Source organism: Poecilia reticulata, linkage group LG15 (genome assembly GCF_000633615.1).
Source record: "Poecilia reticulata strain Guanapo linkage group LG15, Guppy_female_1.0+MT, whole genome shotgun sequence".
NCBI lineage: Eukaryota > Metazoa > Chordata > Actinopteri > Cyprinodontiformes > Poeciliidae > Poecilia > Poecilia reticulata.
Window position 1 is genome coordinate 20,509,616 of NC_024345.1, and position 12,716 is coordinate 20,522,331.

The 12,716-nt window shown below is 38.9% G+C and overlaps 1 protein-coding gene across 2 annotated transcripts in view; it reads right to left on the reverse strand.

Annotated features, from left to right (window-relative positions):
* Positions 1–998: 998 nt before the first annotated feature.
* mcu (mitochondrial calcium uniporter) overlaps positions 999–12,716 on the reverse strand; it is a 62,863-nt gene continuing 51,145 nt past the window's right edge. For both annotated transcript variants that reach the window (XM_008429958.2, XM_008429959.2), the window contains exons 3-9: positions 12,085–12,148; positions 9,635–9,805; positions 8,792–8,896; positions 8,550–8,710; positions 7,149–7,352; positions 6,231–6,347; positions 999–5,454 (exon numbers count right to left, since the gene is read on the reverse strand). In XM_008429958.2, coding sequence (XP_008428180.1) covers positions 5,374–5,454; positions 6,231–6,347; positions 7,149–7,352; positions 8,550–8,710; positions 8,792–8,896; positions 9,635–9,805; positions 12,085–12,148 — 903 coding nt within the window. In that variant the 3' untranslated portion in view covers positions 999–5,373. The remainder of the gene's footprint in view (positions 5,455–6,230; positions 6,348–7,148; positions 7,353–8,549; positions 8,711–8,791; positions 8,897–9,634; positions 9,806–12,084; positions 12,149–12,716) is intronic.

Here is a 12,716-nt window from a genome sequence, read left to right on the forward strand (position 1 = left end):
TTATTTATTTGCTTTTGTGCTGGGAATGACTGGAGTGACTGGTTTAGCATAATGGATCTTGCAGTGCTGTAAAAACTACACTGTAAAACATTTGAAGGGGGTTCAATTTGAAAATGATGCACGTAAAGTTAACTCGAAACCCAAGAACTAAACTTTATCAAGTTGATTCAACAAGAGACCCCAACGTTGAGCTGGAACTGAGTTGTTATAATTTCCTGTTGTGATTTTAATCATTTTACTTCATATTATGCAAGAAAAATTTCATTCACAATGTCGAGTTAAAATAGTTACTCAACTGAACAAAATGTTTAATAATGTATGTTGTTAAACATCACAATGAATTACTTGTAAACCTTTAACTTGAACTATTTGAGGACATTGTTCTCAACCACTGAATTAAAATGAATATTTGCTTTAAAAACACACAAGATGGCAGATGGAGTAAACACAACTAAATGTGGCTCAAATGTTTTCTGATTTCTTTATCTTTGGTTGCTTTTTTGTCACACCTTACGAGAAACAGTAACTGCCCCCGTCTGTGCCACCAGCCACATCCGGCAGCTTCAATCAAGATCGGTTTAAGATCCCACCACAACGTGTCAATCAGATTTAAGTCCATACTTTGACTGGGCCATTTAAAACCTTTTTTCTATTCCCATTTACAGCAGGACTTGCTGGTGTGTTTTGGAAAATGTTTGAGTTGAACAGAGATCGCTGGATGACTAACGTTGACCACCTCAAAGTTTTTCTACTGGTATGTTCTTTTTCTCCAGAATTCTGTTCATAAACACAATATATAATTCTTTGTGTAATGAATTAAATATACTTTTTGTGCATTAGCTAACTTTGTTAACCAAATAATACAAGGATTTATAGATTTGTATGTCTTAATTTCGCTCATACACAATCCATCTTCCAGTAAAACCAGATGCTAATGAGGAATTGATGGATTTCTATAAACATCAGCTGCACAATAAAAACAAAGACTTTCACTGGGACCATTAGCTCCAAAACCTGGATAAGGATTTTATTGATAATTGAATTACATTTCTCTTTTATACATATTTCATAAATGATACAGGATTTTACATTTTCTTTCTTTATTTTTTTGTTTTGCCAACATTACAGCATCATGTCAACTGAAGCAAACAAAAACAACAGAGTAGAATAGGTCCAAATGAAATACATGATCCATTCAATCCTACGGTCTGCTTCAATCTTAAGCATGTCCGAACAAAATCAATCACAAATTAAAAATCTGAAGTTCAACGCACATCAAAAAATGTAGAGTAATAATGATACTTTGGAGAAAACAAAGGCGAGGATGGGTGAAAAGAAAAGATGGAGGTTTTCCCAGATGATTTTAAAGCATTAATCTGACGTCTCTCCTTTAGCACAGAGGCTCTCAGGCCTTCGGTGTTGGGGTTTTTCACTTATCGGAGAGCGAGGACACACAGTCAGGACCAGGATACTGGGAATACATAAGATAAAAATGGACTGGATTTAAGCAGTTGGTTGGCTGGGACTTGGATGTCGTCTGGCAGGCTGGACTTTAAAGACACAGCACCGCCTCCTGTCCCTTTTTACAACTAGGAATCTCTACAAACGACGTTCCTTAAATTATCTTTGCACGTATTTGAATAAATCATCTTTTTTTTTCTTTTTAGATAAGTTTCCATGTAAACATACATTCATGCAACACCCTCTTTAGCATAAGTTTCCCTATATTTGATATAGTTTGTTTAGAAAAAAAATAAAAGACGACAAACAAAAGGCAGTAAATGGTGGATGGTATGATTTGAACAAAAAAAAAAAAAAAAAAAAATCAGAGAACGTGATGACGGACAGAGAGACAGCAGAGGGGAGGAACCAGACCACAAACAGCCAACTATTACAGGATCTGAGTGTATTGTGTGTGAAAGCAGATATATTCAGGAAACATCAACTCCTACTTGTACTCACAAGCAGCAAAAGAATCACAGATGCAGAAACCTTCTTACATTTTTGCACCGCTTAAATGTTTTAAAATGTATTTCCACTTCCCAAAGAAACCCGTTTCTGCCTTTCTATGTCTCCGTCAGCCTAACACCGCTGTTCGTTTAACTCTAAGATCTCAACACAGATTACGTCATCTATTATCCGAAAGGCACAATTTCTCTAAGCAATAACACACACAAACAAACACACACAATGCACCAGATAAGGCTCTATCCCGTCTTTAGATTTGCAAGGCTAATTAACGATTTGAGCCCAAAGCATGCACTTTAATATGAAAGATCCGCTCCCCAGCAGGACTCGAGCTCAGGATGGTCCTGGACTCCATGCAGGAGGATGTTGGGGGACGGCGCCTCCCCGCTGCACAGGCTGAGCGACGGCAGCTCAGAGTCAAAAACAACTGGCTTGAAGAAATGATCTAAAGATATGGGGTTTGGACCACTAGGGGGCTCACTTTGTACTTTTGTCGATTCGCGTCCGATATTCCTATGAAGTGTTACTCAAGCCATTTCTTCATGCCAAAACAAAACAATTTTTTTTTTATCACTTCACAAAGTATTTACATGAATTATAGAGATAAAGGCGCATTTAACAGTCAAATCTCACAGATAATGTTATATATTTTGTGAAAACTTCTAATTACACCACATTTCCTCTCATTTAAGTTCTGATCCCTTTTTGAGCCAGTTGACTCGTATGAAAAAGGACAGAGTTTGACTCCTAATCAAAGCGAGATAACTCTGATCTGCTGGTAGACATCAATTATTGGAGTCAGACAACCAGTAGAACACGAGCGGGTAAGAAACGCTCCTAGAAGGCCCCGTCCGATGGCAGATGGTACCAAACGGCTGAACGTGTGAAGGGATAAAATGGCGAAGGGAGCGAAATGCCGAGCCCCCCTGCTGGGGTCGACAAACCGGACCCTGAACAGAAGACTTTGCCGCTCTGAAAGAAGTTCTTGGAGTAAACATTCCCAAAAAAGCTTTAGGCACGGGCCGGCTACCAGTACCAAGAGTTTTACATGTTACTTTTTCAATGGTGCTAAAACGACGTATTGTTCGCTACAGACTAAATCTTATTTTTTAGATGCTTTCCAGTAATAGTTTGCTTTTCCAGGTGTTACGAAGCACAGACTAGCACAATGCTGCACACCACCACTCAGCTGGCTGAAACAAAAGACAAATTTGGCTTTTTGGAAATAGTTCTGAAACCTAAAGCAGTGCCACCTGCTGGTCTCTGTCTGCTACTGACTTGACAAGATCAACTTATCATCAACAAGATTTTAATCTGACCAATTAAACCGGTCTGACCAAGTTTCCTGTTTGATAAAAGGATAGTCACATTATGCATAGATGGTGATAATAATGTAATTCCTTATTTTTCTGTTAAATTGAAAACTGACCTGATCAAAGTCAGTGTCAAGTCAAATGTAAATAAAATCCTCCGAAAAGCGAAATCAGTGCATCTCTGTTAATATGATAAACAGAACAGAGTGGCAAAAATGTGCAGTATTTAGAATAAAGCAGTCAAAAACTACTTTGAAATTTAGTGGGGGTTTACATATGCTTGCAAAATCTTCAACAAACTTTAAATACTTGCATCCATTTACTTTTTTGGTGTAGCAGGATCAATTTTCAGTTTTAAATCAACAAGATTAGGTCATTTGATACGTTTTATTATTTTGTTTAAAGTTCAGCCCAACACAGTAAAGTCACAGCATTTTGTCTGTTCTCCTCCAGAGAGAATCTCATACCGGCCCACGCCTAAAGAAAAATCAAGATATGGTTTGAATTAACAATGTGTCGCAAAACTTCATGGAGATGCTGATGGACGTCCAAAGGATGCGCGAAAAGAAAGTGCCCAATTAAGTACAAAATTGCTATAATGCTCCTACACGTTCACAAGTTTCTACTGAGGCCATACCACAGCATGCAGTCTACCCTGCCTTGTCACTGAGAGCAGGGGGGGAGGCCATTACAGCAGCAGTGGGAGGAGAAAACTCTGACTTTATTCCGTGTCATCTTAGGATGAAATTTTATTTATTTATTTTGCATGAATCGAATTAGTTTATACTCCAACATAAGGGTAAGTTTGTCTTTTTTTTTTTTTTTTACTTCATTGGAGATATTGCACAACACTCTGCAGCAATGGTTGGTTAAAGAGGTAAGTAAAGCACAGCATTATTCACATTGCTGAGAAATGCATGTATTCTGTAATTAAAGCCATTTTTCACCCTGATCTGGCTTCAGAGTTGCTTCCTCCCTCTCGGAGACCATGCACAGGAGCTCTTCTCTTGAAAATGAGCGCCACATATATATTGTGTACTTGTCATGAAAATGTACAAAGCTATTAGCACAAGGTATTTATTGAATACAGTGTAATGCTGTTGTTAGTGGAGTCCTTTTATGGGGTACCAATGATTTATTTATTTTTTTATGTTTGTCGGAGAGCTCCTCCCCCCACTGGAAAACAAAGAGAGAAAAAAAACTAGCCTCTGGTCATCTGTTTGATTGTATACATATATACCCATATTTTTGTCATAACAAATATACTATGGCTTTCAAAATAAAAAGTGCCAAAATATTAACTTTTTTTTTTTTTTTTTTCAGTTTGTTTTGGAATAAAAGAACACACAGTGATGTTGTTGTCGGTAGGACTCTCTGACTTGCGGATGCCAAGCCGCTTACAGGACATCAACAGGAAGGGAAAACGAGGCGTTCCTGCTTCCTGCAGAGATACAGATGCTCCTGACGAAGGGATGCTGCCCGTCACCTGGAGGAGGCGCGGCTCGGCGGAGAGGGAGGGGAGGCGGCAGAGTTCGGACGCAGGGAAACTAGAATCTCCATGATGGTGCGACTGCAGTCAGAACTTCCTGTAAACTTGTCTCTGGAGCCTGCACAGGCTGGGAGGAAGCGCGTGTGTGTGTGTTTACTGTCGCATTAGGTGATCCTTCTTCAACACACACACACACACACACACACACGCTGACTCAACAAAGGCTGCTCCTCGCCGTGTTCCCTATCTCAGAGTGCTTACAAGCAAGCGAATTCGCATTCATCCCTGCGGTTTACCGGCAGGTCGCCCCTCCAGAGTTTGAGGCTAATCCAATTTGCTTTGATAATCTTCACCATCTTCGTCTTCATCCTTCAGCTGTATGAAGTCTTCAGTTTGAGGCATTCTCGAATTCCAACTATAGATTTTAGCCAGGAGAGAAGAAGAAAAAAAAAAACAACCTTCCACAATAAACAAAGGGACAGGTAGAGAAGGAGAAGAGGATAGGAGGGAGTAGAGAGGGAGTACTCAGACACCAGAGGGGGGGAAGGGGAAGAAAGAGGGTCGTTTCCAGGAGATCAGAGATGAGGGGAGTCACGCTTGTCATCAATTTTTGTCGCTGGGCAGCTGCTGAATCGGGAGCTGGAGCTGGAGCGGATCCCTTAGGCGCTTCAGGTCCAGCTCCACCTGGACAGAGAGGAGGAAGAGGAAAAATACAAAAAACATATGACGATTATTAAGTTAAACAGGCAAAACCATCATCTTTGAGCATCCACTTTCCATCATCTTTGGAAATTGGATTTGTACATTTCCATTCTGAAGTTTACAAATCCACATTTACATCCATACAATGAGCAATGCGTTCATTCTGCAAAACAATTCCAGGACTTCTTAAAAAGATCCGTTAGTGTGTGTTAAAAGCAGGAAATGAAATCAGTGTTGGGATGTAGTACATTGTGTGGCACAATGAAGACTTGGTTTTAGGGATTTTCGATGTAATAAGTTAGAATAAGCATTATATCGTGAGATACAAAGGGGACACAAAGGAAAAGAAGAACAAACACTTGGAAAAAGGAAATAATGCAGAACATGAGGGTGGAAGGAAGGAAGAGCACAGGAAACAAAGGAAGTGAGGGCACAATTTACACTAAAATAGTCTAGGAAGGAGAGAAGGAAGAAAAATATGAAAGACACCATTTAAGCAACAGGGATTAAAGTTTGGAAAAACTGATATTTTTCTCGACATCAGCAAGTCTGGGAAATACAGAAATCTCATTTCAGTCTTTACTAGATATCATAGTAACTGTTGTAACTTCTCTACTTTGCACTGCAAATGCAGTAAATATATTTATACCCCTCATATCTGCTTAGAGTCAAAAGAACACACTCTGCCTAATTTAGCATCTGCTTGACAGCAAAAACAAATCAATCAAGATTTTCAGCGAGAGGCTAAATCCCCGTACCTCAGCGATGTCATCCTTCAGCTTGTTGTACTTCTCGATATCGAAGCGTGTCCTCTTCAACCCCTTGTGGAAGAACAGCAGATACTGTCTATCTCTAGCGTCAGGATAAACGTACTCCTGCAGGTTAAAGGGAGACAAAAATGGAGCACTTTGTAACAAGAACCAGTTCATCAGATGTTCTCCAGGCTCTGCTGCGAGTCCCTGGGACGAATCACACTGAGGGAAAAACAGACTCTGGGTCCTTGGAGCTAAAAATTTGAGGAAATTTATGAAAAGTGAAAGCAGATTTCTTTACTCTATGGCAGGGGAGTCCAAACTTTTTGTTATCAAGTCAAAAGTATTCGTGTTCCAAAATTCAAATGAAATCAAGCAAATAAAGTTATTATTTACTGAAGAGCTTAGATTTAAAAAAAAAAAACTTTGCACGTCTGCTGCATTTAAAGAAAGGCATCTGGTTTTCAAAATGTTGGGGTCTCGATTGAAAAAATGTATTATCAGTACATTAAAACAGGATGTTCTTTCAAAACGCTTGCTATAACTAGCCAAGTTTAATAAATTTGATCAAATCTGATTTAATGCAACAAAGTCGACTTTTCAGTAAAAGTTTCTGGACAGGCGGGATTCTACTTATTACAAAAGTTTTGTTATGAAAGACAAATACTTTGTGTTGTACTCAATATTTTTCATTATACGAAAATTATGTTGGTTATTATTTTACCCTGGGTAAAAATAAAAAGTCTGAACAGGTCAACTTTGTATCATTTTTGAACTGCACAAAATCAGTCCAAATTTTGAACACCCCTGCTTTTTTTTTTTTTTTTTTTTTTTTTTTTACAGATTATTCACTATAAATTGGGTGTTTTATCACTTTAAGATGCATTTCTTAATTCACCTTCTTCATATAATCTCCAGTCTTACCTGACGTGTAAGCACAAAGTAGGCATACATTGCCATCGCAGTGCCATAAGTGATGAAGTAGGTGACGGGCTCCATGATATCCCAGGAGTATTCCCACCAGGTCAGCCTGGCCAGGATGCCAAACTGCGTCGCCATGTACGCCATGCCGCCCCACAGCACCCAGGTGGTGCGGCGCTCCGCCTTCTTGCTCAGCTCCTCTCTCACCTGCACAAACAGAGCAGCATGAAGTGCGCAGCCAGACTTACGGAGAGGTCAGTCACTCAGTTTACGAGCTGCACTGGAGGCTTCAAACGACTGATAAAGCATAAAAACAACAACAACAAAAACCCGCTAGCATTGATTCATATAAATTTGTTTTCTTTTACTAATATTTCATTTTCTAATTATGTGACGGTTCATTCTGAGCACCACGGAAACTGCACACACACTCTGGTAAAGCTGACAGACAAATTAGATTCATGATGCACTGCTGCAAGAGACTCGGAGCTGATTCAATTGCTGACTAATTAGGCATTTTATAAATATTTTAGGAATCCACAGTGGAGTTTTGTCTAATTGCAGAAAATTGCTGTAAAATTATAGAGCATATCTAAAATATTTGATAGGAAATGCAGCCTGGAAAGCTGATAAGCTGCAGACATCAACATCTGTGGTGATGCTAAAATGGTTTCCATTGTGTGTATTAATGCATATTCAGATATATTTGGTGTGTTAACTATTAAAGTAAGTAGTTATCGGCGTTTATAGAGATCTCTGGGATTCAAGGGTCCATTTCTGCTTTCTTGCTGACATTTCGGTGATAATTACAGGGCATCTGTCTCTCAGTCGAGAGAGGAATCGTCTTTTACTCTGTAACTTGTGGGCTTGATGGACTCATGGGAAAGGCACTTAATCACAAGTCGCGACCCGACACATAGCTGTGTGTGCAGCTTGGTGAATGTGACAAAAGGTAAAGGACTTATAGTGGTTGCTGTGGCTAGAAAGCCGCTAAATAATTTCATTTAGTAATTAATTGTTTATATTTGGTGGAATAACCATGAGCTTTTCAATGAGATTCAGTGCAGTTGGCTCTTATATATATATAAATAAATAAAGTATTTTTAATTTTTGGCAGGACTGCAATAATTCAAACAATCCCATTAAGGAGTTTCAATGGAAAAATATAACATCATGCAACTGTTCTTTTGAAATTTCTGTACTGGATTAAGGCTTAATTATCATGAGATTAGCTGTTTTGTTTCAGTCACACAAATTAATTATCTCATTGCGATGAATGAGGAAGAGCCCAGCTTAACTCAGCTCCCTCATCTCCATAGATTAACGTCATTAAACTGACCTTTCTATAACTCGCAGCGTTTTCTGGGGTCTCTAACACTAACTGTCAAAAAGCTTTTAATGAACCTTCTCTAGGGGGCGCAGCTGAGAGTTGAGGTCCTCCAGTCGTCCAATCAGCTCCCGCTCTTTGCTGAGCTGGTGCTCTTCGATGCGCAGTGTGGTGTAGAGCTGCTGCACCAGAAACTTGACGTCATTTAGCCTCTCGGCCTCCTCGTGGGGCAGGATCTCTGCTCAAACAAATACGTAAACACGGGTTTAGTCGTGATCCAAAGACTCGACGCCATCCTTCGCTCTCTGTTGGGACGAACCTCTCCTTGGTGGTCGCACAATATGAGTGGTGTCATTGATGACGAGCTTAAAGTCGTCCATCAGCAGGATATCTATGCCAGTGGAGGAGGCGATCCTCGCTCCGTCTGGGGGAAAAAAAAAATAGACAAAATAGTGAGAGAAACAGCTTCGGTAAGTCTTCTCACTGTGGAAAATCAGACCTGTTGAGTCTGACTGAGAGAATAAAATATGTAGCATTTGGATGTATGGATTTGAAATTTTTTATACAAATAAATAATAAATGCATCTCTTTTTTTTTTTTTTGAAAGAATTAAATATAAATAGGATGTTCTAGTTTACATATTTGAGTGTGCTCTTACTTGGGGTGTCAACAATTTTGTTTCTATTACAAATATGCACAAAACTTTGTCAATGTACTGCTAATGTTCAAATGTTATTTAATTATGGCATTGTTGGCCTTCTGTAATACAAATTTTGCAATTGCTGTGTTTCCATTAAGTAAAAATCTCAATTAAGATCACACGTGAATAACTTTGTTCACATGATATCCTGACAGATTATTGTAAAAAATTATCTCAACTGTGATTTATCCTGCCACCCAAGACCAACCAATTTCTAGTTATCATTTATAAACTGTGCTTGAAACAAAATGGCTTCTTTCAAACCTTCCTGGATACGAAAACCTGGAAAACTGACATGTCTGGTTTCAGACAATGAAACATTTTCTCAAATATTTTAAAAATGTGGATTCTTACATTTCAACTTTTCAAAGTTAGGCATAGTGATTACTCTTGATTAATCACAGAGCTATGGTGTGATTAATCTGATTAATTTCTCAATTGATTGACAGCAGTGGTTCTTACCCATAGAGTAGATGGCCACACGGTCGATGCCTCTGTCCTCCGCCTGCAGCTGCTGCAGGAAAACGCCCACGCAGTCGCTCAGAGGCTTCAGGGTGAACTGGCAGCGCTCCCGCCTGGACGGCAAACTGACCGAGATCACAGGCAGACCATTCTGATACACCACGGTCACCTCTGAGAGAGCGTAACAAGGAAGAGGGGTTAGAGAAACGGCAAAAATACTCACAGGAGAATTTACAATAATAAAAGAAAAAATCTGACAACTGATTAAACATTTGCGAACCCTTAGGAATCAGGCTCGATCAGGTGCTAAAAGTTGATTTAAAAAAGACGGACTTAAAGTCAAAAAAGTCAGAAAAAGAGATTTTAATTTAGAAAACAATTAAATGCAAACTGCACCCTGGAAAAACACAAATCTGTGTAGTTTCTAGTTTTGTTGCTTGAAATAAGACAAAACTAACTTCCAAGTAACTTCTCAGAGGAGCTTGTTTTACGTCAATAATTCCTTAATATAGTTTTTTTTTTTTTTTTTATATCTAGTTGCACTGGTGGACTTTTTTCACTTGGGAAAAATGACTTATTATAAGTGAAAAAAAAATCTTCCAGTGGATCAATATTAGGGACTTATTCACTTCAAACAAGCTCCTATATTTCTTGTATGTTAGTTTAGTCTTATTGCAAATGTTTTAAGATATTTATTCCAGAAACTAGACCAAACAAAATACTCTGTAAGATAATTAGAATATGGTTTTGTGATCTGCTTTTGTTAGTTCACAGCGTTACACCAAGCTTAGCAGCGTTTGGCACCAGAGAGAAAAATGCCTCATCTTTCCAAAACAAAGATGAAATTACATGTCACATGTTCGTAATAGAACTAGAAATTTACTTTCGACTCCAATAGAATCTGACTGCCATCAATAATGGTGATTGATGTAAAAGCTATTTGCAATTTTCATGCTGATCTCAATAAATTACAAGCTCATTTAAAAGTCAATTTGTCTCCGTTACTCAGTTAAACAAGCAAAACTCAAATGTAGATTTATTGCACATTTCAAGGCTTCATTTCTTTTCATTTTGATAATAACGGCTGATAGCAAATGGAAACCGTCCTAGTCTAAGAAAATTTTAAGAAAGGAGCAATAAACACAGAATTTCTAATCAAGAAAATTATTATTAACAAAAGTTCACAAAGAGCTTTATCCAAGCATTTTAATTTTAACTAAAGGAAAAAAAAAAAAAAAAACTCTAGAAGATTGTCTAGCAAAGTGTATTGAAAACTGAACTACTGAAATAACCTTTTTGTTAATATTTCATTTCAGTTACATTTGGTCCTGCAGAAACCTTTAGTATATAATTTTCTAGTAAAGTTGAATCTACATAAAATAAACCACATGGATGCACTGCTGATTTGTGAAAACAAGGCCTACGCTAATGAAAGCAGAGAGTTGCAGTCAGCCTCTTGACGTCAATTGCACTTGGTTTTTATTCCCACAGAAAGGTTTATTTATATCTCTAGATGAGGCTCTTGTGACGATAAAAATGCCATTCAGGTACGCATCACAGCGCCGTCGCTCCCAGCAGATTCTCACAGCAGCAGAAAAACAAAAGGAAGACAAAAGAGACTAACACAACGGTCCCAAAACACTATTTTCAAGTTCAATTATTTTGTTTCTGCGTGCTGGTAGCTTTATCTCCACATGCCGTTTTTAAACACTGCTGTAAGAACGGTTAATTTTTGCCCAAACAGCTCCCCAGAAGCTCCTTCTTGCATAGTAATTATCTCTATAACACAACTCTATTGGTCCATAACCAAACTGTGGTTATAAAGAGCCAGCGCAGCTTGTACCATTATCATGCTGAATGGTCTCCAATGACAGATCCATGAATCAAGGCAGAGCCCGGTGAGGAGACGGTCCGTACTGCTGCAGTGAATCAGCACTTTCTCTGCTCAATCCCCACACCGAGGTGAAGGATCATCAGCTGGCAGCTGCCTTCTGGGGGATTCTCTCTTTTGAACAGGTGCTCAAAGGAACAGACGTATAGACGTTTCATTTCACTTTATTGCAGGGGAATAGATGGGTTGCTCCTCGCTTGCACCCGTTCCCTTTTGTCCTCCTTTATCCTGCCATCACAAATTCACCGTTTGAAGTGTGGGGCGAATCTTGTGCTTGTCTGTGTTCCAATCCCACAGCTGTTTAAGCCCTATTTAAAATCCAATCCTCCTGTTCTGCAGTGCTGCTGCCTCTTTCTGCCAACCAAAAAGGTGATTCCTGAGAGCAAAATCCACATTAATAATCCACTGGCCGCTATCTCTAAATGAGCCTCTGCAGTCTGATTAATGCATAGCTTTGCTTTGGTCCACTTCTCTTTTGTCTCGGAATGGGAAGGGAAGGCAATTAGTTGGAGTTTTGGCTTAAAGGGAACATTATGATGTGATTCAAAGGGGGGCTTACCCTGTGGAGCAGCGGAGGAACAAAACAGTCTCTGCCCAGGCCATGAGGGGGCGCTCTTCCAAACCTGCAGACAGGAGAGAGAGAGAGAGAGAGAGAGAAGGAAGAACATTTTTAACACCATCATCCGATACTCTGATCCTGAGACTAACCAAATATGTTGTTGGACGATGTGGCCACTATTTTGCACTTTTCACTACACATGCTGTAGCTTAATTTGTTAGCTTTAATAATAATCCTATTTAAAATTTGTTTCTGTGGCTCGAAATGAGTTTTATTTTGTAGCGGAGTCAAAGATGGCTCTTTGAATGGAAAAGGTTGATGACCCCTGGGATAGAGGGATAAATTGAGAGGAATGGGTGAAATAATGAAATAATTAATGTTAGATGGACAGAAGGAACAACCTTCAGAAAATACTTCTCCTCTAGTCTGTTTTTCTATACCTAGTATACAGATATTATAAAACGGACTGAATTAAATTCCAGACTGCATAAACTCTGTTAATATATTGTCCCTCTGGTTTAATTTTACAAAACAGCATCCAGTTTGTGCAAACCAGAGCCCCACCCAAGGAAGGAAGATTAATGGATGCATCTGCAGCTTCGTTTTTACACAAATAATATACAGAGTCATGC